The 17,373-nt window shown below is 42.0% G+C and overlaps 1 protein-coding gene and 2 long non-coding RNA genes across 4 annotated transcripts in view; 1 reads left to right on the top strand and 2 right to left on the bottom strand.

The window, feature by feature from the left end:
- Positions 1–5,463: 5,463 nt before the first annotated feature.
- LOC111952107 (uncharacterized) lies at positions 5,464–8,821 on the bottom strand. Of its 2 annotated transcripts, XR_002875685.2 has the most exons (4): positions 8,279–8,821; positions 6,503–6,798; positions 5,779–5,910; positions 5,464–5,673 (listed from the first exon to the last, which is right to left on the bottom strand). It is a non-coding gene; the product is annotated as an uncharacterized lncRNA (long non-coding RNA). The 2 variants fall into 2 exon arrangements; XR_011474224.1 differs by lacking the exon at positions 8,279–8,821 and having other exon boundaries at positions 6,503–7,028.
- Positions 8,822–10,698: 1,877 nt separating this feature from the next.
- On the bottom strand, positions 10,699–13,074 carry LOC111952968 (uncharacterized). The gene is made up of 3 exons (XR_002875792.3): positions 12,871–13,074; positions 11,915–12,058; positions 10,699–10,824 (listed from the first exon to the last, which is right to left on the bottom strand). It is a non-coding gene; the product is annotated as an uncharacterized lncRNA (long non-coding RNA).
- Positions 13,075–14,701: 1,627 nt separating this feature from the next.
- The window catches only part of LOC111953025 (filamin-C), a 59,017-nt gene continuing 56,345 nt past the window's right edge, over positions 14,702–17,373 (top strand). The window contains exon 1 of the mRNA XM_023972096.3: positions 14,702–15,477. Within this exon, the coding sequence (XP_023827864.1) occupies positions 15,093–15,477 (385 nt within the window). The 5' untranslated portion in view covers positions 14,702–15,092. The remainder of the gene's footprint in view (positions 15,478–17,373) is intronic.

Below are 17,373 nucleotides of genomic sequence, written 5' to 3' on the forward strand. Positions count from 1 at the left end.
AGTGAATATAAATGAATAGCAGAATTGTTTTATTTATTTAACCAGACAAGTCAGTTAAGAACACATTCTTATTACAATGACAGCCTATTGGGGAACAGTGGGTTAACTGCCTTGTTCAGGGGCAGAACGACAGATTTCTACCTTGCCCGCTCAGGGATTCGATCCAGGAACATTTCAGTTACTGGCTCAATGCTCTAACCACTAGGCTACCTGCCGAAAAGTAGTTGAATATCCCATAGGCTCTAACTTTTTGTCTAACTTGCTGATATAGTGGTCAAAACAGAAGTTGCGTGCAAAAATGTTATTGATGCGATTACTTAAACTGCTGTAACTGTTGATCCGAATATAGGCAAGATTTTCTTAAGTGACAATCATATAACTAAACAGAATGTGAGTGTGAAAGAGTCAGTGAGAGTATGCATGTGAAAATATATCTATTTTATTTTTTTAAATATACACTGCTCAAAAAAATAAAGGGAACACTTAAACAACACAATGTAACTCCAAGTCAATCACACTTCTGTGAAATCAAACTGTCCACTTAGGAAGCAACACTGATTGACAATACATTTCACATGCTGTTGTGCAAATGGGATAGACAAAAGGTGGAAATGATAGGCAATTAGCAAGACACCCCCAATAAAGGAGTGATTCTGCAGGTGGTGACCACAGACCACTTCTCAGTTCCTATGCTTCCTGGCTGATGTTTTGGTCACTTKTGAATGCTGGCGGTGCTYTCACTCTAGTGGTAGCATGAGACGGAGTCTACAACCCACACAAGTGGCTCAGGTAGTGCAGCTCATCCAGGATGGCACATCAATGCGAGCTGTGGCAAGAAGGTTTGCTGTGTCTGTCAGCATAGTTTCCAGAGCATGGAGGCGCTACCAGTGTGATTGACTTGGAGTTACATTGTGTTGTTTAAGTGTTCCCTTTATTTTTTTGAGCAGTGTATATATACACAGTTGAAGTCGGAAGTTTACATACACCTTAGCCAAATACATTTAAAGTCCGTTTTTCACAATTCCTAACATTTAATCCAAGTACAACTTCCCTGTTTTAGGTCAGTTAGGATCACCACTTTATTTTAAGAATGTGAAATGTCAGAATAATAGTAGAGAATGATTTATTTCAGCTTTTATTTCTTTCATCACAATTTCAGTGGGTCAGAAGTTTACATACACTCAATTAGTATTTTTAGGCCTCCTTGCTCGCACACACTTTTTCAGTTCTGCCCACAAATTTTCTATAGGATGAGGTTAGGGATTTGTGATGGCCACTCCAATACCTTGACTTTGTTGTCATTAAGCTATTTTGCCATAACTTTGGAAGTATGCTTGGGGTCATTGTCCAATTTGGAAGACCCATTTGCAACCAAGCTTTAACTTCCTGACTGATGTCTTGAGATGTTGCTTCAATATATGCACATAATTTTCATGCCTCATGATGCCATCTATTTTGTGAAGTGCACCTGTAACGAATCTCGTCCTCTTCGTCTGAGGAGTATGAAGGATCAGACCAATATGCAGCGTGGTAAGTGTTCGTCATAATTTTTATAGAAAAACTGAACACTACACAAAATAACAAACGATGAGAAAACGAAACAGATCTACGAGGTGAACAGACACTACACAGAAAATAAACACCCACAACCAAAATGGGGAAAACTGGCTACCTAAGTATGATTCTCAATCAGAGACAACGAACAACACCTGCCTCTGATTGAGAACCATACTAGGCCAAACACATAGAAATATAACAACATAGAAAAAAGAACATAGACTACCCACCCCAACTCACGCCCTGACCAACCTAACACAAAGACATAAAAAAGGAACTAAGGTCAGAACGTGACAGTACCCACCCCCCCAAAGGTGCGGACTCCGGCCGCAAAACCTGAACCTATAGGGGAGGGTCTGGGTGGGCGTCTGTTCGGGGTGGCGGCTCTGGCGCGGGACGTGAACCCCACTCCACCATAGTCTTTGCCCGCTTAAGTGGCGCCTTTGGAGCGGCGACCCTCGCCGCCGACCTCGGACTGGGGACCCTTGCAGCGGGCTCCGAATAGATGGGAGACTCCGGCAGCGCCGGACAGGCGGGAGACTCCGGCTGCGTCGTAGTGAAGGGCGACTCCGGCAGCTCCTGACATAAAAGACATAAAAAAAGAACTAAGGTCAGAACGTGACAGCACCTGTCCCTCCTGCAGCAAAGCACCCCCACAACATGATGCTGCCACCCCCGTCCTTCACGGTTGGGATGGTGTTCCTCGGCTTGCAAGCGTCCCACTTTTTCCTCCAAACATAACAATGGTCATCATGGCCAAACAGTTCTATTTTTGTTCCATCAGACCAGACCAGTACAATCTTTGTCCCCATGTGCATTTGCAAACCGTAGTCTGGCTTTTTTATGGCGGTTTTGGAGCAGTGGCTTCTTCCTTGCTGAGCGGCCTTTCAGGTTATGTCGATATAGGACGATTTTACTATGGATATACAGTTGAAGTCGGAAGTTTACATACACTTATGTTGGAGTCTTTAAAACTAATTTTTCAACGACTCCACAAATTTCTTGTTAACTTCTCTAGGGTAGCGGTAACGGTAGCATCCCACCTGGCCAACATCCAGTGAAATTGCAATGCACCAATATCAAAAACAGAAATACTCCTTATAAAAATTCATAAAACATACAAGTGTTATACATCGGTTTAAAGATGAACGTCTTGTTAATCCAACCGCTGTCAGATTTCAAAAAGGTTTTACGGCGAAAGCATACCATACGATTATCTGAGAACAGCGCCCAGTAGACAAATCATTACAAACAGTTACAAAAGTCAGAAATAGCGATAAAATTAATCACTTACCTTTGATGATCTTCATATGGTTGCACTCACAAGACTCCCATTTACTCAATAAATGTTCGTTTTGTTCGATAAAGTCCCTCTTTATATCCAAAAACCTCCGTTTTGTTGGCGTGTTTCGTTCAGTAATCCACAGGCTTAAAGGCAGTCACAACAGGCAGACGAAAAATCTGAAAAGTATCAGTAAAGTTCATAGAAACATGTCAAACGATGTTTATAATCAACCTCAGGTTGTTTTTAGTCATAATAAATCAATAATATTAGTCTAAATAAAAGGAAAACAAGAAAGGCGCGATCTCAGTCGCGCACAGGAAACAGCTCTGGGGACTTTCCCAGACCACTCATTCAGAGTGGTCTTACTCCCTAATTTTTCAGAAAACAAGCCTGAAACTATTTCTAAAGACTGTTGACATCTAGTGGAAGCCATAGGAAGTGCAATTTGAGTCCTAAGGAATCTGTATAGGCAGTCAATGGAAAACTACAAACATAAAAAAAATCCCACTTCCTGGATGGATTTTTCTCAGGTTTCGCCTGCCATATCAGTTCTGTTATACTCAGACATTATTTTAACAGTTTTGGAAACTTTAGAGTGTTTCCAAATCTACCAATTATTGTCATCGTGTGCGCAACTGGTCGAAAGAAGTCAGGTGCAGGAGTGCAGAGATGAGTGAACAGGCACACTTTAATCAGGTATAGGAAAAACAGCCGGACACAACTGCGTCACAACACTCCGGCCCAAGGAAAAAGCGATAGCGCACAAATTACACAAACTGGTACAAAATACAAAACCACGGGTTACAATAATAGCCGGCGCAAAACCAGCCTTAAGCGTCACACACGTAACGACCAAACAATACCACACACAGACATGGGGGAACAGAGGATAATATACACGTAAAGTAATGAGGGGATGTAAACTAGGTGTGCGGGAAAACAAGACAAAACAAATGGAAAATGAAAAGGTGGAGCGGCGATGGCTAGAAGACCGGTGATGTCGACCGCCGAACGCCGCCCGAACAAGGAGAGGGACTGACTTTGGCGGGAGTCGTGACAATTATATGCATATCCTAGCTTCTGGGCCTGAGAAACAGGCAGTTTACTTTGGGCACGCTTTACATCGTGGCCTAGTGCCCCCTACCCAAGTGAGGTTAACAAACTATAGCTTTGGCAAGTCGGTTAGGACATCTACTTTGTGCATGACATAAGTAATTTTTCCGACAATTGTTTACAGACAATTTCACTGTATCACAATTCCAGTTGGTCAGAAGTTTACATACACTAAGTTGACTGTGCCTTTAAACAGCTTGGACAATTCCAGAAAATGATGTCATGGCTTTAGAAGCTCCTGATAGGCTGATTGACATAATTTGAGTCAATTGGAAGTATACCTGTGGATGTAGACCTACCTTCAAGGCCTACCTTCAAACTCAGTCCCTCTTTGTTTGACATCATGGGAAAATCAAAGGAAATCAGCCAAGACCTCAGAAAAAATTGTAGACCTGTCACGACCGTCGTATGAATAATTAGACCAAGGTGCAGCGTGAGTAGAGTTCCACATTTTAATAATAGTGAAACTTCCAAAAACAACAAAGATATAACAATCGTGAAACACGTAGCACACATAGGCACTCAGGTGGGAAAAAGGACACACTAAGTATGATCCCCAATTAGAGGTAACGATTCTCAGCTGCCTCCAATTGGGAACCATACACACACTCCAATATAGAAACACAAAACCTAGAAACCCACCCAGTCACGACCTGACCCCGAGGGCTCTCTATGGTCAGGGCGTGACAGTACCCCCCCCCCACAAAAGGTGCGGACTCCGACCGCAAACCCTGAAAATAGATGGGGAGGGTTAGGGTGGGAAATCAGTGGCGGCTCCGATGCAGGACGTAGCACAAGCTCAGACCGCGGATCCGGCCATGGAGCCGGGTTGAACGCCGTGCCCGGACTGGGTACCGGCGCAGAGGAAGGCTCCGGCCATGGAGCGGGACTGGACGCCGTGTCTGGACTGAACACCGGCGCAGAGGAAGGCTCCGGCCATGGAGCGGGACTGGACGCCGTACCCTGGACTAGGCACCGGCGCAGAGGAAGGCTCCGGCCATGGAACGGGACTGGACACCGTGCCTGGACTGGGCATCGGCGCAGTGGAAGGCTCCGGCCATAGCACCGGCGCAGGAGGCTCCAGGCCGTGGACCGTCACTGGAAGCTCCGGGCCGTGGACCGTCACTGGAGTCCCGGACCGTGTACAGTCACTTGAGGCTCTGGACTGTGAACCGTCGCTTGAGGATCTGGACTGTGAACCGTCGCTGGAAGCTCTGGACTGTGAACCGTCGCTGGAAGCTCTGGACTGTGAACCGTCGCTGGAGTCTCCGGACAGTGGACAGGCGCTGGAGGCTCTGAACTGTGAACCGTCGCTTGAAGCTCTGGACTGTGAACCGTCACTGGACGTACCGGGCTGAGGTGGAACTGTGTTAGAGCTGTCAAATTCACAAGCGCTCACATAATTTCCTCAAACTCTTCACATTAAGCCATAGTCATTTACAACATTATCAATCACACTTTGATTTGATAGATATTTAGAGTAATTATGTAGATACTGAGAATGGATATGTAGGAGTAGATATCGCCAATCCTAAAATAAAATGGAGCAAACATTAAAGAAACAAGTAATTACTTATTTACATTGTGGATAATGTGTGTGAGTACATGTTGTTTTATTTTTCCTTGTCAGCCACCCATCTCTGCTTGTCAGTCTTGATAGGCCCAGTGTATGCACTTCTGGGTGAGGCTGTCAGCCAGTGGTGGAGTGAATGGCAGATCTGAAAGAGAGATGCACAAAGTGACAGTAAGTATACAGCTCAACAACATGTCTGTGTGTACGTCTGTTGGTGAGGGTGAGCATATGCAATATAATTCTGAATTACCTGTATCCGTCTGGGTATCCTCAAAAGTTTCTCCCTTCACGGCCAGTGTAGTAGGAACTGGTGCAGCCGGTAAACTAAATACCACAGTAGAGGACTGCTGTGACTGCAGCTGATCTGCTGGGGGTGGCATATCTAAAAGAGAGAGCCACAATTTTCTTAACTGACAATAATTATACAACTAAATAGACAGAATGAGTGTAAGGCCTAGATTAAATCCGATCAAGCGTTAACCGGTGATAGCCGACACCCACATAGCTGATGTTTTGGCCGTGTCTGAGGTGTAACTGCGTTGGATCTATCAAATCAGTAAGCAGCAGCTCTTGATCATTGTCACAAAACTACACCCGTCCTACTCTCGTTACAAGTTCAGAACGAGAAAGTGTAGGTTATATAGAATTAATGCCGCTCAAATTCAAAATCATTCAACGAAATAATGAGGATTTCTATCAGCCTAATCGAGGTGTAGATTACATCTCAAATTCCAGTGTTCTAACTTGTAAACAGGGCTGCATGAGATTTCTGTTAATGCGACTCCGTGCAACCAATGGCAATGTCCGCTTTAGGTATAATGCCAGGAACCGCTTGTGGATTTGACAGCTCTAACAGTTCCACCTCAGACACCGCCAAAACAACCGCTATGTGGATGTCGGCTAAAGCGGACATGATTGAATAGAGCCCCAAGCGAGGGAGTGTGCGTGTGTGTACACATGCATGTGATAATTACCTGTATCACCTGTCGTGACCGGTGTAGCAGATACAGGGGCAAACTGCAGCTGTGAAGACTGTGGTTGAGCTAATAGGGGTGTCAGATCTAAAAGAGAGGAACAATTTTCTTAAGTTAAAATAATTACACAACAAAACAGAGTGAGTGATTCAGTAAACGTGTGTTTGATAATTATCTGGGCCACATCACACTGCTTCAGGTCTACAAGCCTCTGGAAGTTCCAGCGTGCCATTCCAGGCCTGGAACAGGTTGGTGGAAAGACAGTTACCTCTCACCCACTGAGCAGGTTGGCAGATCTGAAAAATGGGCACAATATAATTTGAATGACAAAGCCTTGACTACACACTAACCTAAACAGAACAGACTATGGAAGGTGCACAGTAGTATAGAGCCATGACTACATGGAACTCTATTCCACATTAAGAAACTCATGCAAGCAGTAAAATTAGATTTAAAAAACAGATAAAAATACACCTTATGGGACAGCGGGGACTGTGAAGAGACACATGCATACACACAATAACATACGCACGTGTACACACACGTACACAAGGATTTTGTCGTTGTAGATATGTGGTAGTAGAGTAGTGGCCTGAGGGCACACACTTAATGTGTTGTGAATGTATTGTAATGATTTTAAAATTGCATAACTGCCTTAATTTTGCTGGACTCGAAGAAGAGTAACTGCTGTCGTGGCAGCAGCTAATGGGGATCCATAATAAATACAATAAAACAAATGAATTAAGATTGGGTGTGTATGTCTGGCAACCCACACAGCAGACTTCATTTTCCCAACTGCTCATTGTACTTGCCCTTGCAATCTGATGTGTGTGTGTGTTCTGTGCTATTATGACTCAGAAGTCTCAACCTGACCACATCATTGTAGTAGGCCATTCAGTGATTAGCTTGGGAAAAATTACTATCAACAGTGTACATTAAAAAGTATATCCAATATTTAGATCTGGATTGACAAGTAGGCTAAACCATGTGAAGTTACAAACCTCTAGGGCTTAGTCTACACTCAAGTTAAATGCAGGACATGAGCTCTAAGACCATGCCTCAGGACTACCTGGCCGGACGACTCCTGGCTGTCCCTGTCTCCAGTCCACCTAGTCGTGCTGCTGATCCAGTCTCTGCCGTTTCTGTCTGCAGCTATGCTCAAGGCTCACCGGAGGTACTACCTTGTCCCAGACCCGCTGTTTGATCCTGTCTCTCTACTCCTACTGTCTCAACCTCTAAATGCTCAGCTATGAAGAGCCAACTGGCATTTACTCCTGAGGTGCTGAACTATTGCACCCTCTATAAACCTCTGTTATTTGTTACCGCTGGTCATCTATGAATGTTTAAACATCTTGAAGAATAATCTGGCTAAATGTCTGGCCACCCCTTAGAGCCTGGTTCCTCTCTAGGTTTCTTCCACATCTGCACTGCTTGCTCTTTGGGGTTTTAGGCTGGGTATCTGTATTAGCACTTTGTGATTACATTTACATTACATTTAAGTCATTTAGCAGACGCTCTTATCCAGAGCGACTTACAAATCGTAAAGTTCATACATATTCATCCTGGTCCCCCCGTGGGGAATGGTCCCCACAACCCTGGCGTTGCAAGCGCCATGCTCTACCAACTGAGCCACACGGGACCACTGCTGTGATAACTGCTGATGTAAACGGGGCTTTATATAATACATTTGATAGATTGCTTGTATATGCTTCTTTTCATGTCAGTAAATCTAAACAGGACATTGAGTTGTCTTATTTTCTCAATAGGAAGTTGTACCTTAAGCAAACACTTTTTCCTTGTCTTTCCTGCTCGGGACAGGGTGCTTCAGGTTTGGCAATGGAGGGCCTAGAGAATTGGAATATTAACAATAATTAGTGTCCACATTTATGAATGAAATTCAATATGGGTTTGCTGTGTATCGCATCTGATTGAGAATTGATGATGGTATAGTGTATATGTCTATTTTCTTTTGAAAATCTGCCACCAAACCACACAATTCTATCTAGCGAGAGTGCACACAACCATTAGCTTATTTTACCAAGTCAAAAATAACATAATTTTGTCAAGGGACCCAACGAATAACAACGACGCTAGCTACTGCACCCCATATCAACCAACTTGCCAACTAGTAGTGAGAAGGCTATATTGTCAATCAGTAATACTGTAACGTTAATTCTTGCCTACTGTACATCTCAATATTATCCAGCTAGCTAGTGATAGCTTAGCTAGCTCCAAAGAAACAACCAATGAATGACAACAGGCTTTTAAACAAAATATATATCTAGCTTGTATGATTGCATGTAAAAACAACTTTACAGATGATTACAAAGTTAGAAAACAAAGTTGACTTACCAGTATGCTGCTCTCTCGGGAACCCAAACCGACTGCGCCCGTGCGCCATCGTGCATAACTTTATTTTGCCTCACCACACCAAACGCGATCACGACACGCAGGTTAAAATATCAAAACAAACTCTGAACCAATTACATTAATTTGGGGACAGGTCAAAAGCATTACACACTTATGGCAATTTAGCTAGCTAGCTTGCACTTGCTAGCTAATTTGTACTATTTAGCTAGCTTGCTGTTGCTACCTACTTTGTCCTGGGATATAAACATTGAGTTGTTATTTTACCTTAAATGCACAAGGTCCTCTACTCCTCTACTCGTGCGCGCCAACGAGCGTCTGAGTTGCCAAGCGCTAAAATAGAAGTCAGTTATTTTTCTGATGCAGCTTGCGCTGCAAGTCCTGCCTCTCCCATCTCCTCATTGGTTATAGAAGCAGGTACTCACATGCCAACTCCTCATTGGTTATACCCAAATGGGTGACTGAAAGACGAACGAGGTCGGTGGCGGAAATGCACCTAATTTATGAAAGTTGCCAATCGCAATATAAAGTCAAGAGAAGTAAAAGCCTAGGAGGAGAGATGACTAGAAACGATGCTGAAACTACGCGGCATGGTGGAGAGGGCCTAAAACATGACTTTGGCCATGTTCAGGAAAATCTGCTCAAAAATATGTTTCAAATTTAAATTTGTGACCCAGAAACGGTGTCTCCCGTCATGCTGAACTAGCAGCATGGTGGAGAAGGCATAAAACATGACCATGTTCATGTAAAACTGCTAAAAATATGTTAAAAATTTGGACCCAGAAACGGTGTCACCGTCATTCTGAACTAGCGGCAGTGGAGAGGGACTAAAACATGACTTTCAGCCATGTTCATGAAAAACTGCTCAAAAATACATTTCAAATTTGTGACCCAGAAAGGTGTCTCCGTCATGCTGAATTAGCGCATGGTGGAGAGGCCTAAAACATGACTTTTGCCATGTTCAGGAAAATCTGCTCAAAAATATGTTTCAAATTTAAATTTGTGACCCAGAAACGGTGTCTCCCGTCATGCTGAACTAGCAGCATGGTGGAGAAGGCATAAAACATGACCATGTTCATGTAAAAACTGCGCAAAAAATATGTTAAAAAATTTGGACCCAGAACGGTGTCACCCGTCATTCTGAACTAGCGGCATGGTGGAGAGGGACTAAAACATGACTTTCAGCCATGTTCATGAAAACTGCTCAAAAATACATTTCAAATTTGTGACCCAGAAAAGGTGTCTCCCGTCATGCTGAATTAGCGGCATGGTGGAGAGGGCCTAAAACATGACTATCAGCTATGTTCATTAAAAACCACTCAAAAATATATTTCAAATTCGTGACTCAGGAAGAAAAAAAATCACAAGATAATTATTTACAAGTTAATGGCAAGCTAATTACAAAAAATAGCTTACGGTTGTGTCACGCCCTGACCATAGAGAGCCCTCAGGGTTCTCTATGGTGTTTTAGGTCAGGGCGTGACTGGGGGGTTTTCTAGGTATTGTGTTTCTATGTTGGTGTGTGTGTATGGTTCCCAATTGGAGGCAGCTGATATCATTACCTCTAATTGGGGATCATACTTAATGTGTTCCTTTTCCCACCTGCGATTTGGGATATTGTTTTGTATGTGTGCTACGTATTTCACATCGTTATATCTTTGTTTAGTTTTTTAAAGTTTCACAAGCATTAAAATGTGGAACTCTACTCACGCTGCGCCTTGGTCCAATTATTTATATGACGATTGTGACAGAATATCCCACCATTACAGGACCAAGCAGCGTGCCAAGGAGGTGAAGAAGAGTTGGACATGGGAAGAGATACTGTGTGACGGATGTGGTGGTTGAGGGATAGGGTCTTAAGGTAGACAAACATACATATTTCTGTCCAAATACCTTTCACAATTGCCTCATACAACCTTTGGATTGCTGCCATTGAGGTCTGATTCATCATACCACTGTGACGACAAAATGTTATCCTTCTTCATCTTGCTGAGGAGTAGCAGGGGGTACACTCCTACCTTGTGGAACCTATGTACCTGGAATCATTAATGACAAAATAACTTCCAGAAACACAACAAATATCAGTCAAATAATGACATTTAGATGTACAGTCTTAAATGACACGATGAGACAACAAATAAGTGCATAGGGCCTATCATATCCCTAAAGAAGAAATGCAGAACTCTTTTTAGAGGAAAACATAAAGCTTAGCAGTGTGTTTGCTGCATTAACCAAGGTTGCATATCTTCCATGTTTCATTGTCTTATTTGCCCATTCATCTGTAGCCTTCATTTTTTGGGCCTCGAACTTGACCTTTAGCTCTATTGTCGCACCACAGAACTTGCACTTCTTTGATGCTACTCCTGTTGATGTGTTACAACTAGGACACAGCTTACGGCTGGAGCCAGGAGCCATTCTGCATGAAAGGTGGATATGAAAGTGTCAGAAAGAATAGCCCTCTACACATAACTTGACTGATGAAATGTACCAGGGAGGTCCAATCTGGCAATGGGCTTGAATTGACAAGGAGAACTGGAGATTGTGAGATAAAAACTATACTAACAATAGCAATTAATAAAGAGAGTTTGGCCAACTAAGGAGCTGACGTTGAGTTCACATGAAACATCAAGCCCTGATCCTTCTCAAACCCACTAAAGTGCTGTGTGTGTGTTTGAAGGTGACATGGGTTTCAATGACTCAATCATATGGGTCCGATCTGATAATGGACCTCGCCTAGTAATAAAACTAAGCCTGAGGCTTTAACATGCCACACTGTAACGTAATGTCTCATACTAACTGTTGACTACTATTGTAACCTAGATGTAGGCTACCTGCCATAGCCTCAGGTGCACAGTGCAATGAGTGTCGTTAGTTGACAGATGAAACACTACCTGGGACAGTGGGATTTGGTTACTTATTTTAAGATAAACATTTTGAATAATCTCCTCCAGTTGGTTGGCATTTTAAAACTACAACCTGGTTCGTTTTTGAAAACACAAGAAATGGGAAGAAAGCTGAATTAAAAGAGAAAAAGTTTCCACTTACTTAAAATGGAGCCAGAGGATAGATCAAGAGATCTGTATCAAGAGGATGGATAGAAAGAAAGAGAGATAGAGGCTAAAGGTGTCAGCCGTAGGACTGAGTGGTCTGAAGAGAAGGGTGGTAAGTGTGAAGGGTCTTTATTTGAAGCTGCAAAGTAAAGAGAATAGACATAGTTTAGAATTGTATTTCACAGCTGTATATGTAGGATACTTATTTTAATAAAAAATGTAACTGAGCATTAAAATGTACTTAATTTGTAAGTGGATTACATCACAAAAAATACAGGTGGTGTACAAAAATGTAAAGAATGTGAATGATGGATAACAAGATGACCATTCACTGTGGATGGGAGCATTGCTGTCTGGTGGTCCCAATTCATCCATTGTTTGGAATTGTTTTCTCCACAAGATCTAAAACTGTCTAATTTAGAAAGACGTTGCAAAGACAAGTTGAACTAGCTCTATTAGGCAGGGGTTTCAAACTCATTCCACAGAGGGCCGAGTGTCGGCTGGTTTTTGTTTTTTTCATTTCAATGAACACCTGGACAACCTAACCTGGACAACATAACCAGGTGAGGGGAGTTCCTTAGTCGTTTGTGACCTTCATTTATCAATCAAGGGTGGAGCAAAAACCTGCAGACACTCAGACCTCCCATGGTAGGAGTTTGACACGTGGATTAAAGTAATTAACCACTCAAACTAGTTTAATCAGGTGTGTAGATGTTGCCCAGAACAAAACCCTGCGCCCACCATGAAACTCCATAGACTGTAGCCTAGCTCGCTAGCTAGCTAGCTGAAACTGTTGAGTAGGCTTATAGCTAAGATTTTGATTGAAAACCTTGACAGATCAGTGAAAATGCATAGTGGATTGAGAAATGTCGTAAAAAGCAATAAATCAATCTCCATAACATTACATACTAGCGATTAGAACCACATGGTTTATTTGCATACTTCACTTACCGGGAAAGAGAATGATGGCATGGGAGGATCGGGTACGTTCCAAGTTGTCTTCTTTGTTGAAGTCATGATGCGCATTTGTTTTGTAGGTCAAATTTACACAGATTCTGCACAGAATAAGAATATACATTCAAACTGCCTGGAAAAGAGTTTCTTAGATTCATTTAATTTATATTCTTATATAAACTGAACAACACAGAAAGTAACCTCCCCTGCAGCCGATTGTGTTGACGAGCTGGAACATTGGGTTGAAGTTGCATGTGTACAGTACTGATCTTGGGTCAGTTTTCCGTTATTTTCTCGTACGACTTGGGGAGAGAAAGCAACATCACCCGCAAGGGTTTTGATCGGCCAACATATGTTTTCTGACTGCAATGAGCGCAACACCCACAAATAAGTGAAATCAAGCATAGAAAACAGTATTTGCCATTGATAATGTATTTAAATGTTCCCTGGAAAATATCCCAAAGAGTGCAATTACTCGGAGTAATCTTTGAACAGTTTCAAAATGCCTACTTGTTGAATATCATCTTGTCTGCGGCAAATAAATGTATCGGAAGAGTGGAGTGGAAGATTAAATACATTTCTTTCAATGGAAAAMTCACCCATAAAATAAATCTGAAGACAGATGTAGGCTATGTATGTAGGCTGCTATTACACATACTAATGCCTCGTTCAGGTACTATCGGAGTACTCGGGAATTCCTAGTTCCGACTGGGAAGTTTCACTTGAATGACCCTCCAAATAGGAATTACAAGTGGGAAATTAGAAAATTATGTGGCCAATCTTATTGGTTTAAGAATTGTTCAGACTTCAAAAGCACTTGAACACAATCATGTCGGAGTTACAACTTCCCATTTTCCCATTTCCCACGAGAATATGAAGCCAGCATAATACTGCATTCAAGTGCTAGTCGGTACTAGGAACCTGACATTTCTGACTTGCTAACTGGTTGAACGCGTTACAGTAGCCTAAGTATATAACATGAGTGACATGACCGTAATAATAATTCATGGAAAGGCCTTGGAAAGGCCATAAGTGTAAGCCAACATAATTTATTATTTTACATTAACCTGTTTACCATGTAATACATGCATTATGAAGAAAATTGTGTAATTTAGGCTCCACGAAATATGAAATGGGTTATGAAGAAAATCGGGTACGGTTGCCTACATGACAAAAAGGCCTTCTGATTACAAGTGCACCAGAATCCAAAGTATTAAGCGAAATCAAGCACAGAAAACAGCATTGGCATTAATAAAACAATATTTCCCACGAATGAAGTCGCACGTAAATGTGCGTCTTTTCAAAAAAATTCTGTTCAGCAAGTCTAAAACAGTACATATAGGCATACAACGACACATTTTAAAACATGGTTAAACAAAGACAACATTTCCGTATATTCATAACGTTGAATTAGCCATTAAGAAGAACAAAAATGAAATATAAATTATCGCGTCGATATGGTTGTTGCAAAGGCTTGTGTAGCCTACTGGTTAAATTTGTGTATTTTCGCACGAATTAAGAAGCACATAAATTCGTGTCTTTTCCCAGACAAAAACGCACAAAAACGCACGAAATGTGCTGAAATGCATTATGTACATATATGCACGAATTGATTGTGAGACTGTGTTGCGACCCACAGTGAATGAATCACTGCCATATCATCCCTTACGGCCAATCCCGACTCCTCCCGTTATTCACATATAGAAAATTGTCTATGACTGTAGTTATGACATGGGTGGTCTACGACGGGTGTGACGTAGTCCGATGGTCCCTTTATATACTCCACTCTTGCACACCTCACACCATTCAAGTTTAACTGACTTTCATACCGAACTCAATGAACTACTGCGCGTGAAACTGCTGCTTTACTACTCACCAGCATCATTTCTCAAAAAGTGACATTATTCTCTAAGTCTATCTATTAAGAAGCAGAAACTACATTTGTCAAGCCACTGCCAATTAACAACCAGTGACCGGTTGTAAGTCGGACTGTACATTGGACCATTTAATTAATCATTGTCCTACCTAACAAGAAGTGTCTTCTTCACATCCGAAAAGTCTTCGGGGAATATTTTCTTAAACTCATCCCTCTAAGTTTTGAACTTTTACCACAGCGAATAGTGCGCACGCTTGGCATCGACACGCTAAACTTTTTTTCAGATAATTTCACACATCGGTCTATCTTTCGGTATAAAAAGCCACACACAGAAACCGCCAGCATGTCAAGCAATAATGCACATTACTATGACTACAGCCATCCACCACAGTACTACCAGGGCACTGACAACTCTGAAGGGGACGAGGAAGACGAGATGCCGGCTACAGAGAAGGACCTTGCCGAGGATGCGCCATGGAAGAAAATACAACAGAACACTTTTACCAGGTGGTGCAATGAGCACCTCAAGTGCATCAACAAGAGCATCACTGACTTGCAGAAGGATGTTGGCGACGGTTTAAAGCTGATCGGGCTCCTGGAAGTTCTGAGTCAGAAGAAGATGTACAGAAAGCACCACAATAGACCCAACTTCAGACAGATGAAACTGGAAAATGTGTCGGTGGCTCTTGAATTCTTGGACAGGGAACACATCAAGTTGGTATCTATTGGTAAGTGATAATTAAGCTTTTGGGGCAATTCTTTATTTATTGTTATTCATCTTTGAGAGAGAGGGGGAGAGAGAGGCGAGAGAGAAGGAGAGGGAGTTCAATCAAACTCCAGTGCATAATCGGGACAGAGGGAATAACAGAACAGAACAATACATGTGCCTATTTATTTTAACAAAATATATCAAAATAATAGCTTTTTTACTGATTCATAAATCTATTTTCTTTAGGTTACAATATAGACTCTACAGAAATGAATTCATCAATTATTAATTAATCAATGGATAATACATTCATTATAGACTGTGAGTGTCATTTCACAAAATATTTGTACTTTACATAATACACAGTGGAGTAATAACATGTGTTTACACATTAGTGGATCTTGGATTGTCGACCACATATTATTGAGAGACCAATTTGAATCATTCAGCTGAGTGACTAAACATCCATCCACACTGCAGTATTATGGCACCTCTGTAAATCCAGTTTGCAGTAGAGGTGTGTGGGTAAAATCACGGATGAAGCCAAGCCAAGCCAGTAAAAAATACATATTAGCTTGTGATAATTGGGTTGTTTGCTCTATAACCCATTCGTTCATACGCCAACGTGATATACAATAAGGCCTAGACAACAAAAAGACAAGTCACACATTGGCAGAATAAATTGAACAACACGTAAGTTTGTTTCATCACAAAACTGGAGAGCAGTCCATGAAGCAAATATTGCACATACCAAACAGTTATATCACCTGCAGTATGGTCAGGCAAGATTTAGAACCACAGAGTTACCGCAAGTCAGCACAAAGACAACAGGAGCAATGCCTCCGCTATTCCAGAACCATTTCAACTTAAACATTTAAACATCATCAAATCAACAAGACTATATATGCTTAGTTTAATACACTGAAAACACACTTAAAGGTACCAAAAACAATTTAGTCAAATCAATGTTGCTAAAAATCATGTGGCTGTCCATGGCACTGATTTCTGTGTGTGTATGTTTGTGTGCATGTGTGCGTGTGTGTGTGTGTGTGTGTGTGTGTGTGTGTGTGTGTGTGTGTGGTGTGTGTGTGTGTGTGTGTGGTGTGTGTGTGTGTGTGTGTGTGTGTGTGTGTGTGTGTGTGTGTGTGTGTGTGTGTGTGTGTGTGTGTGTGTGTGTGTGTGTGTGTGTGTGTGTGCAGGTAAAACAAAAACAAACTACTTGTAGACTAGGCCATCATCCTCTCGTTCATGTTGGCAAAATGGTCTATGGTTTTGTCATACAGTACACTTTCAGTTTATTTGTCATAGGCTACCAAGCTAAAAGGCTTGCTAGCCTAAATTCCTCGCATGGGCAACAATGAACCAGCTAAGTTAGGTAGCTAGTTCATGTGAGCCTCCTAAGCTACATCTACGCTACATATTGAACTTCAGTCGTCTCAGGCCAGTGGCACAACTGGTTAGATCAGAATCGCGTCATAATCATTGGCCTGTACAGAGAATTTAGTCAAAACACACAAGTCCAAATCCCCATCTCCATCCATGTGTAACGCTCGTCGTCAGAAGGAGTGGACCAAAGCGCAGCGTGGTAAGTGTTCATGATTTTATTTAATATCAAAAACACTCAAACAAAGTAACAAAACGAAAAAGCGAACAGTTCTGTCAGGTGCAGACACTAAACAGAAAAAACTACGATAGACAGCGATAGACAGCTGCCTCTGATTGGGAACCACACTCGGCAAAAACAAAGAAATAGAAAACATAGAAATAAAGAAACTAGAATGCCCACCCTAGTCACACCCTGGCCTAACCAAAATAGAGAATAAAAACCTCTCTATGGCCAGGGCGTGACACCATGGCTTAGGAAAGGGCCAATTTAGCAAGCTAGCTACGGCAGGACATCAACACAAGCAGACCA

Source organism: Salvelinus sp. IW2-2015, linkage group LG26 (assembly GCF_002910315.2).
Source record: "Salvelinus sp. IW2-2015 linkage group LG26, ASM291031v2, whole genome shotgun sequence".
In the NCBI taxonomy this organism is placed as follows: domain Eukaryota; kingdom Metazoa; phylum Chordata; class Actinopteri; order Salmoniformes; family Salmonidae; genus Salvelinus; species Salvelinus sp. IW2-2015.